At 44.8% G+C, this 22,226-nt stretch overlaps 1 protein-coding gene across 3 annotated transcripts in view; it reads right to left on the bottom strand.

The window, feature by feature from the left end:
• LDLRAD3 (low density lipoprotein receptor class A domain containing 3) overlaps positions 1-21,659 on the bottom strand; it is a 62,530-nt gene extending 40,871 nt beyond the window's left edge. For 2 of the 3 annotated variants that reach the window (XM_033928856.1, XM_033928857.1), the window contains exons 1-2: positions 15,642-15,799; positions 6,954-7,100 (exon numbers count right to left, since the gene is read on the bottom strand). In XM_033928856.1, the coding sequence (XP_033784747.1) occupies positions 6,954-7,100; positions 15,642-15,675 (181 nt within the window). In that variant the 5' untranslated portion in view covers positions 15,676-15,799. Of the gene's footprint in view, positions 1-10; positions 130-6,953; positions 7,101-15,641; positions 15,800-21,546 lie in introns of those variants that run through there. The other variant, XM_033928858.1, reaches the window with a different exon arrangement.
• Between the last annotated feature and the right edge of the window lie 567 nt (positions 21,660-22,226).

The following is a 22,226-nucleotide window of genomic DNA, read 5'->3' as shown; positions in this document are numbered from 1 at the left end:
CCTGACATACCTCGCTGATGTGGCCTGCAGCGCCAGCAGTCACTCCCTTCCAGCGGCAGCAGGAGATGCCTAAATAAATCATCTTTTACCGTCATGGGGCAAGTCCAACAGCTCCTTGCAAAACTGGTCCTGCGGCAACAAGAGATGATGTTTCATCAAGGTCTCCTGTTACCGCTGGCTCGCCAGCAGGAGTGCAGGAAATGACTTGCACAAGGAGTCCTCTGATCTTGTCCTCAGTAGCTGAAGAAAAGGTGAATTGTTAAAACTAGAACCAGTCCTTGGCTTAAGTCTCTATAGTTTCCGCTGTGGTTTGAGGTGGAGATTGTCCCCTCCTTCCAGCGTTGTAGGCATAAGTGAATATGTTTAGGTGACTTATTTTTTATCTTTTCTGAGAATATTTTGGTGGTGGGGTGGGTATAAGCTAAGCCTCACCTTGGAGTTTTCTCCTTTGGTTTGTAGTGGTTGAGGTGTTTGGTTATTGTCATGGTTATTTTGTATGGTAAGGGGAACAGGGGCGAAGGATGTGGGGGTACCAGTTTGTTGTCTCAAATGGACACTTTGTATTGTTGCTAGTTGTTTGTTATGTCTTGCGTTCCTTAATAAAAACAGACTGACCATAATACTAGAACCAAAATGTATTTTGCCAAACTTATTTTCACCAGATGGCTTATACTGTATAAGCTGCTACCCATTTACTTGTGGTGGAAAGGAAAAAGGCAAATGAAAAACCTTCAGGGTTCTTATCATTACTAGAATATTACTGATTTTGACATCTAAGATTTAATGCTAAAATATACAGAGTCTTGGATTTGGCTGTAAAACCCCCCAAGACAGTGGTACAGTATAAGGGGTGAAGTTCTTCTGGGCACAAACAAGCGTGAAACTGGGAGTGGGGGATGGTGATATCAGATGGTTTAAAGGTGACCAAACGGGTTAGATAATCTGACAAGAAAAGCCAAAAGGATGCTTGGGTGCAAAGGGCGAAGAAAAAAGAGGCGATAACGCCTCTGGGTAAGTCTCTAGTGCAATGGTTCATTAACCCAGTCCTCAAGAGACACCCAGCCAATCCGGCTTCCAGGATACCCACAATGAATATTCATGAGAGAGAGCTGCAAATGCTACTTACCTTCGTTCTAGGCAAATCCATGTCATGCATATTAATTATGGGAATCCTGAAATCCTGACTGGCTGGGTATGACCCGAAGACTGAGTTGAGAATAGAGGTCTGAACAGGGATTGCGAGAATCCCGCGGGGTCCCCACAAACCTAAGTGGTATACATTCAGGTACTTAGGTATTTTCCCTATCGGTCCCGGTGGGCTCAAACTCTAGCTAATGTACCTGGGGCATTGGGGGATTAAGTGACTTGCCAAGGGTCACAAGAAGCAGCATGGGATTTGAACCCACAACCTCAGGGTGCTGAGGCTGTGGCTTTAACCACTGCATCACTCTAGAAATCAAAATGAAGTAAAAATGAGCCAAGTAAAGCACAATCAAGCCATTGTGACATCACCAATGAGGTTAGCTCTTAGGCATTGGTGGAATGAGGCATTATGACATCACAATATCAGCTCTGGTTACACTATTTATTTATTCCATTTTCTATACCGTTCTCCCAAGGGAACTCAGAATGGTTTATATGAATTTATTCAGGTACAATCTATCTAATGTACCTGGGACAATGGAAGGTTTAAGTGACTTGCCCAGGGCCATAAGAGCAGCATAGCTGCATAGCTCTAACCAATGCAGTCTGCGTTGCAGAAACTGGGCTGTCGATTTGGATGGGAAGCCCTTTTCTGTATTAATGGTCAGAAAGGGAACCAATGCAAGGTCTTTATAACCTTTGTTTAGTTATTTGTCACGGTTTGCCTTCAGTACCAAGCTCAGAGCAGGGTTTAGCGAAGTGGGATTCCTGCGGTCACAGTCTCACCGCCAGCTGGAAGACATGCTCTGATAAGACCCGAGCAGGGATGCTGTTAAAACTCTGCCAATCTGCTGCAGCCTCTGACAGGAAGATAACGACCCAGCATCTCTGTGCCAGGCTCAGGTGCTGCTGAGCCAGTGTGATAAAACCGCTGCTAGGAATCTTTCTATTTGCCGGTGATTATAAGATTTTCTCCTCACAGTTTCCCAAAGTAGCAACGGCTTTAGCTAAACTGCCAAGGCTATAAAAAATTAAGATGAAAGCCGTACCTAGTGTATGAAATCTGTTTCCCTTCTATTTATGGCAGCAGGATATGCTTTTTTCTTGTGCAGCAAACTTCTGCCATCTTAGTATTGTTTTTGTCTGTATTTTTTTTAAATCTTTAAAACCATTAGGCAGCTTCTGAAAGGGGGGGGGGTGTCTTCCTTTTGCATAAGGATCAATATTGAAGTGAACTTGAGATGCTATTGAATGAAGAAACAAAGGCATTTGTGTGTCTTTTTTTGTTATTTAAATTTAGTTATATTACAATATAATATAAGAAAGAGAGAGAAGAAAATTCCATATAAAGCAAAACATATTATATGTGCCAAGTCCACTTCAAGAGGAAGCAAAGCCTGTGGGCTTCTTAGCAGTTAGCACGGGCTAATTCTGTTAGCCAGTTTTCAGTTTAGCAGTTAGTGGTGATAATCAGCCTCTCCTGACGCTTACCGTATATACTCAAATATAAACTGGGATTTGGGGGCCAAAAAAAGCTCTAAAATGGGGGTCTCGGTTTATATTCAGGTCAGCACTGACCCGCCCCCCCCCTACAGGGCCTGCTGTGAGACCTGGTGGACCGGAACAGGAGGGATCCCTTCCATCTCTTGTCTTGGCTGACTCTAATAACTTTTACCTCCCTCTCCCTCCCTGGTATACCTTTTAAATCCCTGGTGGGCCAGCAGTGGGTCAGGACAGCAGGGATCCCGATTCTAATAATTTTTACCTCCCTCCCACCTCCCCCACATACCTTTAGAATCTCAGAATCGGCTGGGACAGGAGGCGAGAGGGATTCCTGCTGTCCCGGCCCACCAGGACTTACGGCAGGCCTGGTGGAGGCCTGCAAGGCATCGGGAGGGAGAGGGGACAGGGCAGGGGAGGGAGGGAGTGAAGGGGCTGGATGTAGAGCCTGGAAGAGCAGGGAGGGAGGGGGAACAGGGTGCAGAGCCTGGCAGGGCAAAGCTGCACTTGAATATTAAACACCCTCCTCCCCCTCAGTTTATATTTGAGTCAACCTTTTTTCCTCTTTTTGGAGGGGAAAAGGTTACATTGGTTTATATTTGAGTACATACGTTAAATTCTTTTGAATATATCAGCTCAAATGATTATTCCCATAGTTGACCAAACATTTACAAGGAAATTTAATGTGAAATATAGCCCCCACTATCAAGACCTTAGCTATAGAAAGTATTTTCTTCTTAACTGGGTTGATCACCACCTCCAAAAAGAGTAAATGCTTCTTTGAGAAATAAGCTTTCAACATGGCTAACTTCTGATCTTCAGACTGCTGAACAACTAACAATGTAGCCCTTTGAGATAGCAAATCTTGTTACGACTCCAAAAACGTAGAATCATCTAAACTATCTGGAGAGTTAATTGCGTCCAGAGCTCCTTCTTCCTCAAACTTCTCTTGAACCACAAGGTAAATAATAAGCATCAATCACTCCTATCGAGTCTGATTGAAGGAGCTGCAGGATCTCTTTTAAATACGTCCCAAATAGATCAAGAGGAGCAAGGCAATGAGTAACTGGAAAATTTAACGACCTTAAATTATGAGCTCTGTAGAATTTTCAAATCTTTCAATCTGTAGATGTAATAAATGATATTTTGCTAAAGATATTATAGCAGTATGAGTGCCAGTCTTCTTCATAGGTCAACGCCTTTCAGCTAGTTGAAGGATCTTAAATGGTCTACAAAATCCTGAGTTGTGTAGAACAGGTAAAAGTGAATCGATCTTTTTTACTCCTTCAAAAATTACGAAAACTTGGGGGACACACAATGAAGTTACATGGAAATACCTTTAAAACAAATGAGGGGGGAAGTCTTTCCTCTCTCACTGAGCCCATGCAACACAGAGGTTTCATTTAAGTCCACTTTTCTCATCAATTAAATAAGAGGAAAGACTGGAAAAAAGACTGGGAGCAGTGACACTGATTTGGTTTTATTTTATACGATGGTCTGGGCCACCTTCTTCGAGAATGTTATTACGCAGGAGTCCATTTTGAAAGAGCCACTGAGTGGCAAAAACCAGCTAAATGTAGTTCCCTGTTTTCAGCTAACCCTAAACTTAATTTGGCAAAATTGGACTGGCAGTCTCTAGGTTTGCTGTTGGTGCAGCTGGAGTTTCCATGGGAAATTTTAAAGGTGCCCTGGCAATGCTCCAATGCCACATCTTTTGGGTCCATCTAAATCTGGATGCCTTGTGAATTTTAAAAAGGCAAACTTAGGAAGCCCATGGAGGGGGGGGGAGAGGGGAATTTTATAAAGCAGAGGTTTAGCTGGATGACTCCAGACAGGTAGACTGACCCCTAAATAGGGCCAATATTAAGCTGGGAAGTAACTAGTTAAATTTAAGTAAATACACAGGGCATTTTAACTTGATAAGCCTGACTGCTGAATAAAGCCAGTTCAGGGTACCTGGATAATTTTAGGACAGCTATTTCAGACCTGCCAAGGGAGAGAAATTTTAAAGAAGGAAATTTTCATCATGCAGGATGGTGCAATGCAGTCTCTTCCTTGGCTTTCCAGGAAATAATACTTAATTATACCCCAGGTCTACAGATAATAGCCATTGTCTTAGACTCCCACCTAGCACAGGAAAAGCAAAAACAGGACATCCTTTTCCAAAATTAAAATAGGCAGCGTCCATCCTGTGTATCTGCAGAAAGTTTTTTTATTCATTCCTCTCCTCTTGGTTTTTTCTCTGCTCCCTCATTCTGTTTTCCTCCTCTTCCTCCCTTTATTTTCTGTTTCACCTCTCTCCCGTCCTTGTTTTTCTTGCAGAGTGAATTTTTTTTTTTAATACATTTTCTGCTTTGTCCTATGCTCCCTTTTCAGTTCGCCTTCCCTCTTCCATTTTCTCCTTTGATTCTTCCCCCTCCACCATCAAGTCAAGGATAATCTTGGTGTTCTACTGGACAACAAACTCAGCTTTCAACCACAGATATTTTTATCCATCAAACCACTACTCGAACCTTCTTAAGTCAACTCACTGACTTTACAGTTTCTCACAGACTTAAATATAAGGTCCTGCTCTTAGTTTTCAAAATTCAACAGACCCAAACTCCATCTTCCTTGGATCATCTGCTGATCCCAAATGCTCCATCCCAAACTCTTCTCTCTTTACAACAGAATCTTCTAGTTATAGCGACCTTGCGACAAATCACCACACTACCTTACAAGGTATTTCCTCTCTAACTGATCCCACTTTTTGGAACACCATACCTTCTTCCCTTCAACTAGAAACCTCCCAGGATAAATTTAAAAGTGGCACTTAAGAGCTTCCTGTTTAAATATGCTTTCGATCAAGTTCCTCCTTTCAGTCCCAGGTAATGATGGTTCCCTTATGTTCCACAGCAAGGCAACATGGAGACATCCCACTGATGTCAGAATGTGAATATAGCTCCTCTCTCTCCCTTCCTTCCCAGCTAATCTTTCCTCTCAGTTATTATTTCCTTCTACATCCCCTGTTTTTATCCCTTTCTCAACTGCAATTTTCACTCTCCACCCCTTGGGCGGTATATCAAGAAATGATTAATCTTGAAACTTCTCCTCCCCCCAAATCCTGTCCTCCCTCTTTCTCCTCCTTCTCATTCATGATGGGTACTTTCTTCCTCTCCCTCCATTCTGGACTTGATCCCAAGTATCCTTCATCCTTCCTTGCTAATTTATTTTCATTCATTGTCACTTCATAGCTTTCCTCACATCTTCAGCATATTTACCTACTCCTGCTCTCCATTTTACTGTCTCTTATTCTGCCCTCCTCCCTTTTCTTTTATCTCTCCTCCCATTTGCCACCTTCTCCTCATCCTCCATCTCATTTCTATAAATCCTCTTCCCAATTGGTCCCCACTGGCAAGGGAGTACTCCAGGACTGACTTGAGAAACACTTTTCTAGAGCAAAGACTTTATTTCCTCCACTTTAGGCATGAGTATCCAGGCTTACAATTTCAATTTAATGTTGTATTGGACCGAGTTAATATTTTTGTCTACCATTTGTAGGTTTTGGGTAATTCCATGTCAACTGGTCCAGTTTTATGGAGGGTCCACACTCCACATCTTCCTCGGATACAACAAAAGTGGCCCAACTAAAGGGGCCTCTAATTCTGGGCCTGGTTGAAATCATGCCCCCAAACTTTGGATATCTTCATTAGAGGTCCCAACGTATCCCCCTGAAAAATTTCAGCAATTTCCGAGATGGTCGCGTGGGGAGTTCTGGACCACTTGACACGGAATGACCCTGTTTTTTTTGAGTGTAGTTCCCAAGTTGACATTTAGCCCCTAGGTCTGGTTGAGTTAAAAGGGAGATCGCAAAGCTTGGCACATATCTTGCTCAGGATATATGTATGATGTCACTATGGGAACAAGAGTAGGTTAATTATAGCCCCTCAAAGATTTCAACCATAGTGATGAACTATATCATAAGTTAAAAAAAACATTTTGACCATTGAAGGGGGAATTCATTGACGGATGCTAAGCGATTTAGCGTATGCTAACAATAAGCACATGCTAAATGCTAAGACGTCCATTATATTCCTATGGGCGTCTCAGAATTTAGCGTGCGCTAATCATTGATGAATTCCCCCCCCCCTTTAGGGTCTTGCCAAGCGAGTTCTACAAAACCTTCCTCAATTCCTTTTTGGGCGTCTCTACATCATCACACACTCTTTGGACAAATGACCACAATTATTGCTCTATTTCCAATAACAACTGCGCAAACCCAGCGCTGTACTGCGGCAGAGGGATGAGGTAATGCAAAAGACGTCACTCACAACACTCCTTCTCGTCGCTGCCATCGAAACAGTCCTGGAGCCCGTCGCACTGCCACGCTCCAGGGATGCAGGTGCCCTTACTGCATGGAAAATTCCCAGGAATGTTGCACTCGGTGGTGAAGTTGTTCCCGGGCAACAGCTGACTCTCTGCAAAGAGAAAATCGAGAGATGGTCACGCAACTCCGTGGCTGCCATTCAGAGCTCAAGTGCTGTTTTAAGATAGGTTTATTTATTGGATTCCTATCCCGTTCTCCCCAGTGAGCTCAATAATATACAGATAATGGTTACTTTACTGTGTAAAGGGAACTTTGGACCATATGTGCTCTCACTGTCCAATAATGCAGGCATTTTGGCAGAAGATTTGGGGCGGTTTTATCACGCACATTAGCCGCTACCGCCTCCTCTTGGCGTGTTGTGGAGGGATTGAATTACGGAAGAGGCGCAGATTGGGTACTGGTTCAGGGGGCGGGCCCGAAGTACGGGGAGTAGCCAATGGAGAGGAGCTATAAATGCATCCTAGTTTGAAAGGCTCCGGGGGAGAGAGGGGGGGGGGGTGATCAAGAGCGCAGGTTTCCCACGGGAAGCAGCAGCCTCTCAGCCTCACTCTTCCAGTTCAGGCCCGGCATTCGAAGCTGCATGCCCTTTAACGAAAGATGCAAGAGATCTTCTGATTTTTAAAGATTGAGGGATTTTAATAACAATACTGAGACCAGGAGAAAAGATGGAAACTATTTTTCTTTCTTAAGAATCCTACAGGATGGTGTTATGGTGTCTCAGGGTGAGGAGAGTGTGGCGCAGTGGTTAAAGCTATAGCCTCAGCACCCTGAGGTTGTGGGTTCAAATCCCTCGCTGCTCCTTGTGACCCTGTGAAAGTCACTTAATCCCCCCATTGCCCCAGGTACATTAGATAGATTGTGAGCCCACCAGGACCATTCTGAGCTCCCCTGGAAGAATAGTACAGAAAATTGAATAAATAAATAAATATACAGAACTGGTATTATGACATCATAATGCCTCATCCCACCAATAAGAGCCAACCTCATCAGTGATATCAAAAATGGCTTGATTGCCCTATACTTGGCTCACTTTTACTACATTTTGATTTCTAGAGTGGTGCAGTGGTTAAAGCTATAGCCTCAGCACCCTGAGGTTGTGGGTTCAAATCCCTCGCTGCTCCTTGTGACCCTGTAAAAGTCACTTAATCCACCCATTGCCCCAGGTACATTAGAGAGATTGTGAGCCCACCAGGACAGACAGGGAAAGTGATTGAGTACCTGAATAAATTCATGTAAACCGTTCTGAGGTCCCCTGTGAGGACAGTATAGAAAACTGAGTGAAAAAGATTGTACAATTTGAATTGGGCTCCCCTGGTTTTTGCTGATCCAACCATTGGAGGGGGCAGCAGCTCTCCCGATGGGATCCAGTCTAGATTCCCCCTAGGAAAAAGGATTGTACTAATGTTTACTGAATCCGGAAAAATGGACGTGCGAGCAGGATGAATCGCCGTCCAAAGCACTTTGCAGAGTTAACGACGTATTATTATGAAGTATATTCTAAGATATAAGAGAGGTTTAAACTTGCCACCAGGCCATTCACCGTGACCAAATTTCATCCGGCTGCACTAAAACACCGTTCCAGCCAACTGAACAAAGTAAATGGTAGAGTCGTAAAATAAAAAAATAGTACATCAATTTGTAAAAAGAATTAATGACACTTAGCAAAAGCTATTTGATACCAACATCTCATTACTTGTGCAACTGAGCAATAAAAGCAAAGAGAAAAGCTCAACTGCAAGTGGGAAAGGGGGACCCTCCGAAAGCTTTTCAGAAGCACCCTTAGCAAAATGCTGTCATCTCCTAAGGACAATATATCCTTGAACGTGGCTGGAAGGGGACTTTATGAGCCGCATATTAAAATCTAACTCTCTTTCTCTCTTCTAGGGAATGAGGACAACTAAAAAGGAAAGCTCTTGTCACTGGTTCCAGCCAACTTTAGAAATTTTATGAAGGCAATTCGGGGCTTACCCCAGTAAACTGACCGGTCTCCAAATGACCTTCCTTTGCTTGGTAAGAGGTATGTGGCGGCTTCTAAAAACCTCACTCCCAGAGCAGGGTTATCGACATAGAACGTGCTGTTTTACTAATAACTAATGATGTTTTAGCTCAGGTCCCATTTTACGCAATGAGACCTTGTTACAAAGAACAGAGGTTAACAGTCCCTGTCCCTGCAGGAACTCAATCTTCCCATCCCGTCCCCGCGAGTTTTCTCGCTGCCCCTGCCCCATTCCTGTAAACTTTGCCTTAACTGCAATCAAATGCGTATGATTGTAAAGCGTTTGAGGCTTGTGCAGACGAGGACAGAGCTTAGGCATTGGTGGAATGAGGCATTATGACATCACAATCTGAGCTCTAGAACGTTGCTACTTAGGATTTGAAAGCGTTTGAAGCTTGTGCAGACGAGGATGGAGCTTAGGCATTGGTGGAATGAGGCATTATGACATCACAATCTGAGCTCTAGAATGCTACTACTTAGGATTTGAAAGCGTTTGAAGCTTGTGCAGACAAGGATGGAGCTTAGGCATTGGTGGAATGAGGCATTATGACATCACAATCTGAGCTCTAGAATGTTGCTACTTATGACTTTAAAGGGTTTGAGGCTTGTGCAGATGAGGACGGAGCTTGCAGGACTGGGGCAGGGACAGGAAAAGAACTCGCGAGGACAGGAAAATATGTTCCCGCGGGGATGGAGAAAATTTGTCTCCCGTATCATTCTCTATATAGAATCTAATCATGTGGCCACACACCACAGAAATGAAAAAAGGAAAAAGTCTTTCAACAATGGATCAGCCCAAGAAGAGTTAAGAGCGGTTTTTCTAAATAAACCGTGGCCCAAGCCGCTCATTTCCACACCAAAGCAAGACCTAGAATTGCACGGCAGGTCTTGTTTTGAGCAACCTGCCCACTCAGGAACAGAAAACATCCTGAAATTACAGGATTTAAGTTTAGCAAGGTCAGCCTTAATATCAGACACACACTCGCAAAATTACAGGATACATCGTTTCCTGCTGGAACCTGCTTCTGGGACTCAAACGCGAGCTCAAATCTGCCACTGTGCCTATTCTATCGCCTGCTAAAAAAAACCCCTCACGTGTGTTTGCAAGAAAAGAACATAAGATGTTTCTGCACATGTCACAAATAGTGTGTGATGTGACTTGCCCGTGAAAATTAAGGGGTAGAGGAATAAAAACTGGGGGGCGAGAGGGGAATTTCAGAACTTGCAGAGATAGTGTTATAATTTGCAATTTTTCTCTAAAATCCAGCATAGCCAACTTGGTGCCGATTTTTAAAAAGGGTTCCAGAGGTGATCCGGGAAATTATAGATTGGTGAGTCGGTGCTGGGAGAAATGGTGGAGACTATTATAAAGAACAAAATAACAGAACGTAAACATGGATTAATAAGAAAAAGCCAACATGGATTAAGTCAAGGGAAATCGGACCTCATCAATCTACTGCATTTCTTTGAACCTGTGGATAAAGGTGGACCGGCTGATATTGCATATTTGGATTTTCAAAAGGCATTTGGCAAAGTACCTCATGAAAGGCTTCTGCGGAAATTAGAGAGTCATGGGATAGGAAGTATAAAGTTCTATTATGGATTAAGAACTGGTTGAAAGAAAACAGAGAATAGGTAAAAATGGAGAAGTGTAATTATGTTGGGATCACTCTTCTTTCCTTCTCCTTGACGGGATTCTGAGGCTTTCCCTTAACACACTGAAGTTTGCCCTTTGTAGTTTTCACACAAGTTCACGACTTTGTGGTATTTTAAATAGGCGAGAGGGAGAATTAGAAGTCCTTGAGCTTGCGCAGATGCATGCTTAAGGCAGGCAGGCAGAAGCCGGAAGATCTTCTAGGCACACGATCTGTGCCTGCGCTAGACGGGGAGGGGGGGGGTAAGTTTAAGTTGTTCGGGCGGGGGGCGGGGGCCGGTTCGCACGGGGGGGGGAGGTGCCGGTTGGAGCGAGGGGGCCTTTGCAAGTGTGGGGGGGGGAGCGATGCCGGTTATCGGGGGGGGGGGGGAGCGAGGTTTGCGAGTCAAAAGTTTACTGAGTGTTTGGCTCGTCTTGCAAAACACTCGCAAACCGAGGTTTTACTGTAATGGACGTTTTAGCATTTAGCATGCACTAATCTTTAACATGCGCTAAATCGCTTAGTGCACCTTAATAAAAGGACCCCTAAGTGATGAAGGTATCTGAGTTGAATACTAGTCATACACTTCCCCCTACGTATTTGCGGGGGTTCGGGAAGAACCGGCCCGCGAATAATATTCAGGCCGGTTCTGCCCCTAATCCCCGCTTCCCCTGGCTATTTTAAGCCCCCCCTTAAGCCTTACCTGGTGGTTTAACGGATTTTCAGGCAAGACCAATCTTCCCACGCTCCTGCCCCGTGCAGATTGCTCCCAGGAAATGGCTGCCTTGAGCTCCCGTAGTCTCTCGAGCCATTTCCTGTGAGCGATCTGCGAGGGGCAGGAGCGTGGGAAGAACGCTCCCGCCTGAAAACCCGCTAGACCACCAGGTAAGGCTTAAGGGGAGACTTACAGGGCTTAAAATAGCCCGAAAAATGAAAATGAATTTTCTGGTTTAAAACCGCGAATAAGTGAATCCGTAGATACGGAATCCGCGAATATGGAGGGGGAAGTGTACATCATAAATAAATAAATGCACACACCAGAATGAACATATTTAAATAAAAGAATAACAATAAAATCCAAAGGAACACTGTAGTGAATGACAGAAAACTTGAGCGAGTTATAAATATGTTGCACCAAAAAGAAAAATATGTAAAGTCTATAAAAAAAAAAAAAGGTCTGTAAACTAAGTCTAATTTAAGACCATTGGATGTTACAGTATTAAGTTGAAAAAAATCAACTTTTGTTCTTCTCTACAAAGGATATTGTTTATATCGCCACCACGACGTCTGGCCTCAACGACTTTAAGCACAAAATATTTGACGTCATCAATACAACATCCTTCTTTTATCCATCGTTCATCAAGAGGTGCCGACAGGATGTTCCGATTAATGCAACTGTGATGTTCCATCAGACGTGTCTTCAATACCTTCGTCCATTTATGAAAGTAACATCTTAATTCATGCTAAACGTCAGTAATTAGCCCCTAATTGACCTTTGGCAAATTAGTTATTCCCAAATTAATTAGCAATTATGATGTGAAACACCATTCAACGTTCACTGAGCAGCCCATTAGTAGAGAATGAAAAACGGAACCTCTTAACATCTCAAATGTCAACCCAGTGCATCTCCTAATTCTGAGCCTAAAGGAGTTAACAAGTCTACCATCAGCAGAGGTACACGCAAGAGAATGACACGGTGACAAAATTCATCACCGTTCCCGCCCCCGCGGATAACCGCGGGAAACCATCTTCATGTCATTCTTTAAGGAGAGAGGGAAGAATCAGAGTATGAATGGCCACAACCACTGACCCGCAAGCTTTGCTTTGAAGAATGCTGGTGTAGAAGGACCGAGGTTGAAACAGACACTACAGAATGACAGTCTCTGGTATCCAGAGCAGATATTGTGATGTCATAATGCCGCATTACAAAAGTGCCTAAGAGCCAATCACATCAGTGATGTCACAATGGCTTCATTATCCTTGGCTCCCATAAGAATCAGAGTATGAATGGCCACAACCACTGACCCTCAAGCTTTGCTTTGAAGAATGCTGGTGTAGAAGGACTGAGGTTGAAACAGACACTACAGAATGACAGTCTCTGGTATCCAGAGCAGATATTGTGATGTCATAATGCCTCATTCCACCAATGCCTAAGAACCAAACTCATCAGTGATGTCACAATGGCTTCATTATCCTTGGCTCCCATAAGAATCAGAATATGAATGGCCACAACCACTGATCCGCAAGCTTTGCTTTGAAGAATGCTGGTGTAGAAGGACTGAGGTTGAAACAGACACTACAGAATGACAGTCTCTGGTATCCAGAGCAGATACGTATCTTTATTTAATTAATGCTCTTCTCTAAGGAAGTGGCCTCAAACTCAAACCCTTTGCAGGGCCACATTTTGGATTTGGAGGTACTCAGAGGGCCTCAGAAAAAAATAGTAAATGTCTTATTAAAGAAATGAGGTAAAACTATAGTTTATAAATCTTTCTTTTTGGCTAAGTCTTAATAATAATATTGTCATTTATAGCTAAAGAGACATATGATCAAGAAACTGTTTTATTTTACTTTTGTGATTATGATAAACATACCGAGGGCCTCAAAATAGTACCTGACAGGCCGCGAGTTTGAGACCACTGCTCTAAGGTATTTTAGTTAGATTGTGAGCCCGTTTGGGACAGTGAGGGCAGCTATAATACAGATATAGTAGATTTAGAACTGTGAATGTAACCCATTCTGAGCTTCTTAGGGGAACATGGGATATAAATCGAAATAAATATGCTTGAAAATACAGTTTACATTACTAATGTTCTTAATATAATCACCTAACTGCCAAGTCAAACCCAACGGTTTACAATTAAAATATATAAAATAAATTAAACCAAAAAGAACTCCATTCTGCAATAGGACAGACCCATGCAGGTCGAGGGGGCGGGGCTTGGGGCGGGCCTGGTGGTGGAATGGGGTGTGGCTGGCCAGAATGAGGTGGGCCTGAGGCCATGGGTCTGGATTTTCCGCCTGGGCCTTCTGTGTGTCGCGTTACTGATTACATCATCAGTGATGCAGCAGAGGGAAAAGTTCCGCCGGGAGAAAGCTGCGAAGCAGCCTAGACGCTGCTCTGGAGGGAAGTATGTAGGGCTCACGGTCAGCAGGGGTTCGGCTGCGCGGCAGGGGGCGGGGGAAAGTGCGAATCCAGGGACTAGGGCTTATTTTCGGGGAAACACAGTAGCAAGTTTAAAAAAAAAAAAACAAACTGCTCCCGCTGTCATAAAGGGGATCCTGTGGGATCCAATACACTGCTGTCAGGCTAATATTCAACTTGAAGAAATGTGAACATATAACACCTTATTATCACATGCTTCGCTGGCTGAAAATGGAGAATCAAGTACTATTCAAACGGACTCCTGACCTCCTATCTTACCAATCAATTCTCTTCCTCTAGACCCGGACACACCGCCAGACCTCAGTTTTTTTTCCCCCTTCCCCTCAGTTAAGGATTGCACCCACAAGAGATTCATCTCCAGGCTCTTGGCCTACCAGGCAGCTTCGAAGGACCCAGAGTGGAGTCTTTTAAAATCCGAACTTCATCTTCCTACATGCGCTTTAGAAAGCTCTTAAAAACACTCCTCAAATAGGATGACTTGGTTTACATAACTCACACTCTCATGACCGAAATATCTCCTTTCCTCCTTTGTTATTATTGAAATGCTAATTACCAAATGTCAGTATGTTGTATTTGTTCTTTTGTTTTACTCTGTACACTTCTCCCTCCGTATTCGCGGGTTCAGCAATCGCGGTTTCGATTATTCACGCTTTTTAGCTTGCTGGCTCCTCCCCCCAAATGACTTCAGCTTGCGTAGAGAAATCGCCGATTCCAAGCGTTTACTGAGAAAATCGCCGATTCCCGGCACTTTCTTCACCGTGTTTTGCCTCTCCTTCAGGAACAGGCCAGGTCTCCCACCAAGTTATTCGCAGCTTCGCTATAGTCACGATGGTTTTTAATAGAAAACGGCGAATAACATGTGACAAAGTTATTCGCGGTTTTTCTGCATTTGCAGTTCTGTTAATCCCTTATCGCAGCGAGTACGGAAGGAGGAGTGTAAACCGCTTAGAACTGAAAGGCGTCTGTCTTGCCTGTTTAGATTGTAAGCTCTTTAGAGCAGGGACTGTTTTCTTCCTCTTTGTGACTCTGTGCAGCGCTGCGTGCGTCTGGTAGCGCTATAGAAATAATTCATAGTAGTAGGAGTAGCAGTATCAAAATAACGATTTATGTTATGTTATCTCCCACTTTCCACCAGGGACTCGGGGCAATTGGCGTCTGTGCTGCCATATACGGGTTTTCTTGTACTGTGGCTGAAAATGTTAGCAAGTCATCTCAGAATAAAAATCAACCAAGGGAGGCCCTGGAGATGCCACATCCAACCTGTGGACACTGAAGCCTTTATTTACAGTTTGCATCAAAGTTTCATAACAAGTAAAGTTCCCAAAACAAAACAGCTTTGGCCATGTCCCCATGTGACTAGATCTAAGCCAAGCAACCCCGTTAAAAGGCTTGGAGGGCTCTGGTCTGTTGACTCCTCTGCTTTTAGATATGAGCAGGAGCCCCCCACCCCAAGACACCGGACTTCAGGCCCTGCTTTTGGAGCGCCCAACCTGCACCACCGTGCTAGCATGCATTCATCCGGGAGGTCCCGGACGGCGACTGGGGAGACCCAGGGCGAGCTAGGCTGGAGCCCCCAGTCTTACCGAAAGGGAGGGAAAGTGCAAATGTCAAGTTCGGCCTGGTCCAGGGGTCGGGGGATTTGCAATTAAAAAAAAACAACCCACACACAACCCCCCCCCCCCCTTTTTGCTTTAAAGAGCAAGCCCGGATGAAAGCACAGCCTGGGAGGTACAGTTTTCTCTAGAGTGCAAAACCCCTCGCGCTTCTCCCCTCCCCCTGGCCGCTTTTGTACATGGGGAGGGAAAGGAGGAACCCCCCTCCCCCCGCCGTACTCACCCACGGAGCCGAGCAGCAGGCAGAGGAGCCACATGACCCGCCGTCCTCACGCCGGGCTCTCTCGCGCGCACTCTCGGAGGGGGAGGGGGAGTCGGCGCGTGCCCGCCGGCGGGACCGGCCCGCTGGCGCTGGGGTTTTTTTTTTTTTCCGCGCGAGCGTCGCGAGAGCGCACTTTTGCCCGTCCCAGAAGGAGGAAAGGAGGCGCCTAGCGATCTCTGCAACGCGAGACAACTTGTCAGGTGGCCGGGCAGCCGCTGGCGCTGATTTGCCAAAGCCTCCTCCACTGAACGCCTAAACCTAGGGCTACAGGCTACAGAATACGTGTAGGGAAGGGGGGCAACCTACACAGGGGGGGTGTTCAAGGTTGGGTCTTTTTCTCCTCTTCGAATTAAAACCAGTGCATAGGAAGGGGCAATTGTTTTTCTTGTCTTTAAATCCACCCTTAAGCTGCTCTCTTTGAACATAAGACTAGCCTTACTGGGTCAGACCAATGGTCCATCTAGCCCAGTATCCTGTCTTCGCGGAGACCAATCCCGGCAAGAAAAAAACCCCAAATAGTAGCATCTTTCCATGCCTGTCTCCAACAGCAGACTATGGACTTTTCTTCCAAGAATTTGTCCAAACTTTTTTTTTTTTTAAACCAGCTATGTTAACCGCTCTGGCGACACGTTCCAGAGCTTGACTATTCTCTTGAGTGAAAAAAAATATTTCCTCCTATTGATTTTAAAAGTATTTCTCTGTAACTTCATCGAGTGTCGCCCTAGTCTTTGTAATTTTTGACAGAGTGAAAAATCGATCCGCTTGTACCCGTTCTACTCCACTCAGGATTTTGTAGACTTCAGTCATATCTCTCCTCATCTCCTACCCACTGCTAAGACCTCTCTACTCCTCTTTCCCCTCTCCCAGCTGTCCAGTGTCTCCTCTTTTTCTTCCCTTGCCATTCTATCAGTGCTATAGTGGGCAGAAGCACAGGAATGAGGAAGAAGGTCAGCAGCTAAAACACCAAAGAAGCTGAAGACTGCCACATTTCTGCCCACTCCATAACAGAAAGTTGGTCGGAGTGGAAGGAGATATGACAGGCCTACATGTCCACTTTCTTGTTTAGCTGTCAGCATGCCTACTTGTTTCCTCTGTTCCACCATCTGCTAATTGGTGGCCCATCTAGAAAGGTGGTATCAAAACTAATAAACATACCCCCCCCCCCCGACCACCAGGATTTACCCAGGTGCCATCCATGGTGGCGTAGCAGGATGGGCAGGAGTGGTTTCCTTTTGGTAGTAGTAGTACTACTGCCAGGAGTTAACCTTCCATAGGAGGGTGAATTTCCTTGTGTAGATGTCCAAGACACAAGGAGTTTGGTTTGTGCATGGTCCGAGAAGGCCATTTTACAATGGCAATGCAAGACTGTGTTTAAAAATATTTTCCCATCATTGCAACAGCTTTCAGACACTTATAGGTTTCATAAACTTGCTCATTTCTGCCAGCTATTGGGAGAGGGGGGGGGAAAAAGTGAAGGAAGCTGTAATTATGCTTAATTTCCTGAGTTTGTTTGAAGTTCAAAACGTTAGATTTCACCTTATGGAAATACATATATTTTTCAGAAATAGGGCCTCCTCGTATTTATACTGTAGCTGCCGATGGCAGATCTGCACAGTTGTTGAAAATCAGCCCATCCAGGTGTAATTATGGGCTTCTATAAATGGAAGATGGCAGTTGATACTGCTCTTTTTGTGTAGGTCGTTTGTGAGATGGTTGCTTCTGATCGTATTAAAAATACTGGAAGAATCGTGAACCATCCAGCTTGGATGTTCTAGTTCCTACTTTCAGTGGTGTAGTAAGGGGGCGGTCTGCCGCAGGCGCTGTCTTGGTGGGAGCGCCAGCACCTGTCCTTTATTCCGCCCTCACGCTCTTTCTCTGCCCCCCCCCACTACTGCACGCCTCTTCCCCTATACCTATTTAACGCTCCAAGCGCAAGCAGCAACCCCAACCTGCTGCTTACGCCAGCGTCGGCTCTTCCTCTGATTAAAGAGGTACGGAGGAAGGGGGGAAAGGAGCGGATGGGGGTAGGGGGCAGAGAAGAGGGTGCCTCTCATTCTCGCTATACCACTGTTGACCTGCTAGTAAAACAGGGATTTTTGTGTATTTGCTAACCATAACATATAGGCCTCAACACTGCTACATTTCTCTCTTAATTTTTCTTATCCTTTGTTATTCCAGAGGAAAGAATTTAAAAAGCAATGAAAAGTGATCAAGGAACATCATTTGGTGGTAAAATAGAGAATCAATGGTCCGATCAATCTGCTTTATCTGATGCTGACTGCTCTGGAGGATCCATTAGTGTATGTTCCAAAGAAAGAATTACAGAAGGCTAATCGATGTGTCTGGACAGTGAAAAACGAGAGCAGAACTGAGGAAGAATAGGCTGGCCTGGCTCACACCCACGCAACTCCAAATAGAAGTTCTGCAGCTGTGCCTGTGCCTGTGCCTTTAGGAACTCTATGATAACACGAGCCTAAAATTAGAGCGCTGCTCCCACGCTTGGAAAAAATAAATTGCCAGTGGTAAACAGCAGCCGTGGTGTTTTCATGCTCCTGGTACTTCTGGAAGATGCCGAAGCTGTGGGTGCAGCTGGAGATGACATTAAATGATAATTTCCCCCCTCTTTTACAAAGGTGCGCTAAGCTTTTTAGCTCACGGTAAATATCGCGCGCTAAACACATTCTAAACGCTAACACTTGCATGTTATCCTATGGATGCATTAGCACACACGTTGATTCAGCGCACGCTAAATCCATGCTTAGCGCGCCTTTGTAAAAGAGGCCCATTTGTGCAGTGATCCTAAGGATGAAAGGACAAACACGGATGGGCATGTGATGAGAAAGCTAAGAAAAATACTTCGATACTGAGGCTTTCCGAATTTTAGTGCAATCCCTAATCCTACCTCAACTGGACTACTGTAATTTAACACTAGTTCTTTGCTCTAAAACATCCCTATCGCTTCTACAACTAGTTCAAAATGCAGCGGTATGACTCATATATGGACTATGGAAATCGGAACACCAACAGCTCTACTATTTACATAACCGCAAGGATCAAGTTTAAATTAGGCATCACTGCCTTTAGGATCCTAAGAGGGAATGTCCCCCGACTACCTAACAGAGCTGGTCACCTTACTCCAGGGTATCTCCAACAGCAATTCCACCAGAAATCTTTTCCACTTAAAATTCCCTGCATACAACAATATAAAGTCTACCAGGCAAATTACCTTATCCATCCAATATCAGTTAGCGAAATGCTGAAACCTTAAAATAACATTGCAGTTAGTCAGTTTCACAGGTCTATTCTGCCTTCTTTTCATTTTTTTCCTTGTGTTCTCCCCTTCCCCCCCCCGCCCCCGCCCCCACCAAATCATTTGCTTTTTACAGTTTTCAATATTTCCAGTAATAAGAGCAATGAACCTTTTACTAGGGACATGTGTTCTGCTTTTATAAGCCCCTTCTCTGGAGGTCATGCTTCCTGTCTTCATGCTTGATTAGATGTGCTGTCTTTAGTCTGATAATGTCCCAGGTTGCAGGATGGTGAAAGGCCCCGTTTCTATGTCTTCTCTGATTATTGGCAGTATTAATATCATTCCAGGAAGGGGAGCTTGGAGGAGGTTGTCCGTTAGCACTGTTCATTGAAGAGATAGGTCTTCAGCGTTTTCCGGAAGGTCTTCCGGAAGCCAGTCTTGTGATCTTATCTGGGCTGGCAATTGGTTCCAAAGACGGGGGATGAAGTGGCTGTATGAGCGTTTATGAGCTGCTTCCATTTGGAAGGATGTATAGTCGTTTCTCGGCTTCAGAGCGGAGTGGGCGGGCGGGAGTGTATTGAGGGAGTTTGGATGTGATGTAGGTAGGGGTGATGAGGTGGGGGAGATGGGGTCATGGTAATCAAGGTTTAATCCTACCTCTTTGACTATAATCTTTCTAAGAATGCTGAGCAAAAGTTTGATCGTCTTCTCTTTACAGTTTAGTATATCTTGTTGTGGGGATTGCTGAAGATTACAAAGAATGTGTATTTTCATAGGGCTTAAAATCTGAAGCAATGAAGGGTTAAATGACTTGCCCAAGATCAAAACAATATTGATTGGACACCTTTCTTGTGAATGACGTGTGATGATTGGATTGGCTCCTATATTGTGAAGAGACACCATTTTCCGACGGGTCAGGGAGAGCAGGCTTTAAACCAAGTCAGCACCATGATCCAAGTAAGTTCCAGTTCACCAACAGTACATAATTGGGTAAAACTCACCAGACTATTTTGAGAGATTTTGCCAGGGTTTTTATGACCTTATTTTTTTAACAGATGTAAATGATATGGATTCCCTGAAGAAGCCGTGAGTGAAACAGGTTCCTGTTGGAATTGCCTGTTTGAGATAAGTGCTGTCTTTTTATCCCCGCAAATCTGCTTGTTCTTACGTTCTTGTGGGCCAAGTATAGGACAGTCAAGCCATTGTGACATCACTGATGAGTTTGGCTCTTAGGCATTGGTGGAATGAGGCATTATGACATCACAATCTCAGCTCTGGGATGTTGCTACTCTTTGGGCTTCTGCCAGGCACTTGTAACCTTGGTTGGCCACTGTTGGACTTGAGGGTCCTTCGGTCTGTCTTCCTTGCATCCGTACTCGCACAGCCCGCAGGACTTCTCTACTTAGAAACATAGAAAGATGACAGCAGAAAAGGGCCACAGCCCATCAAGTCTGCCCACTCTATTGACCCACCCCATTGAGCCTGAGTGCTAGTGACCTAGTTTAACTTGACCCTCGTAGGGATCCCACGTGGATGTCCCATTTATTCTTAAAATTGAGCACGCTGGTGGCCTTGTTCACCTGCACCGGAAGTTTGTTCCAGTGATCTACCACCCTTTCCGTGAAGAAATACTTCCTGGTGTCACCACTAAATCTCCCCCCTCTGAGTTTGAGCGGGTGCCCCCTTGTGGCAAGAGGGTCCCTTGGGAAAGAATATATCGTTTTCCAGCTCGACACGACCTGTGACGTACTTAAATGTCTCAATCGTGTCACCCCTTTCTCTGCGCTCCTCCAGGGTATAGAGCTACAGTTTGCCCAGTCTTTCTTCGTATGAGAGACCCTTGAGTCCGGCGACCATCCTAGTGGCCATCCGCTGGACCGACTCAGCTCGAAGCACATCTTTCCGGTAATGTGGCCTCCAGAATTGCACACAGTACTCCAGATGAGGTCTCACCATGGTTCTGTAGAGTGGCATTATGACTTCAGGTTTGCGGCTGACGAAGCTTCTATTGATACTTCTGTGTTGAAACTGATCTTAATGTTTATGTTAACGTCTTTATCTAGTTGTTTATATTCCTGTGTTATAAATTTATGGTTTTTATTGACTATGTTTCATGCTTGTTGTAACTAGATTTGAGTAAACGCACGAACACTGAAGTGTATTTCAGTAAAGTTGTTTTTTTGCTGAACACAGTCTGTTCTCTGGTGAATTCAAGTGTCTAAAGTTATTATTCCAGAGCACAGAAAACCACTGTCTGTTTTGATATTGTTCATCCACACTATATCAGGCACAGGTGCCAAAAACCTGATTCCAGGACAGAAGAGCTCATAGTGGTTTAAAGGAAATCCTGCTTTCTGCTGTATTAGTGCTATACTTTAGATCGTAAAGCTTGTACCAGAGGCAACGGAGGCTAAAGTGATTTGCCCCAGCTCCTAAGGACCATCAGATTCAGTCTTAACTTGTCTTTCTTTGTCAAAGACCTATGAAGTCAGAGATGAAAGAGGCCTATGGGAAAATCCACCGTGTCTACGTCGCGCTCTGTAGCCACCCAAGTTCTAATACACCTAAGATATGACTTTCATCCCCCACGGTGCACCGGCTGTCACTCACTCTTACCGCTTCTTGGCCCTTTTCGCAGCACCAAGCCAAAGGGTTATTTCCAAAGGCCACGAAACCTGGTGTGCACTTAATTGCCGCTCTGCTCCAAGAAAAGCTTTGGAATCCCCAAGAAGCAACTGGCAGGTATTTTTTTTCCCCTCTCCCAAGCACATCACACACCTGGGGCGTGGGCTTAGACTGGCATGCGGTGGGCAGGGCAAAGGGGAGACAATGGCTCTTTGTGCAAAACCAGAAGTACTGCCAGTTCAGCGGTTTCATTTTGCTGAAAATAAACAAGAGGGGGGGGGGGGGAAATTCCTGAAAGCAACGAGGGAAAGTAATTACAGATCAGTACAAATTATGCACTCTAAAGGGAAGAGATGCAGTGAAGAGCGAGGGTGGTGGCTTATTACAGCATTTTAATTGCGCAGTTCTGCACGCTCTTGTGTGAAAACCCAGCACATTTCTGAATAAAGATATATGCTGGGAACAGAAGTGTTGCGAGGGAAGGAGACGGCGACCGGCATCACCGCACCGTGCACCTCCCCGCACTCTTCGATGTTGCGCGCTCCTACCCTACGTACCTCATCCAGGATCTTTAGCGGCATCTCCTAGCTGCTCCTTGCGCGGCCTCAGCTTTCCTTGGTGCCACTTCCTGGTCCCACGACCAAGAAGTGACGCCAGAATGAGAGCTGAGG

Source organism: Geotrypetes seraphini, chromosome 19 (assembly GCF_902459505.1).
Source record: "Geotrypetes seraphini chromosome 19, aGeoSer1.1, whole genome shotgun sequence".
Classification (NCBI taxonomy): Eukaryota; Metazoa; Chordata; class Amphibia; order Gymnophiona; family Dermophiidae; genus Geotrypetes; species Geotrypetes seraphini.
Note: the sequence above shows the minus strand (reverse complement) of the source record. Positions and strands in the feature narration are given on the sequence as shown.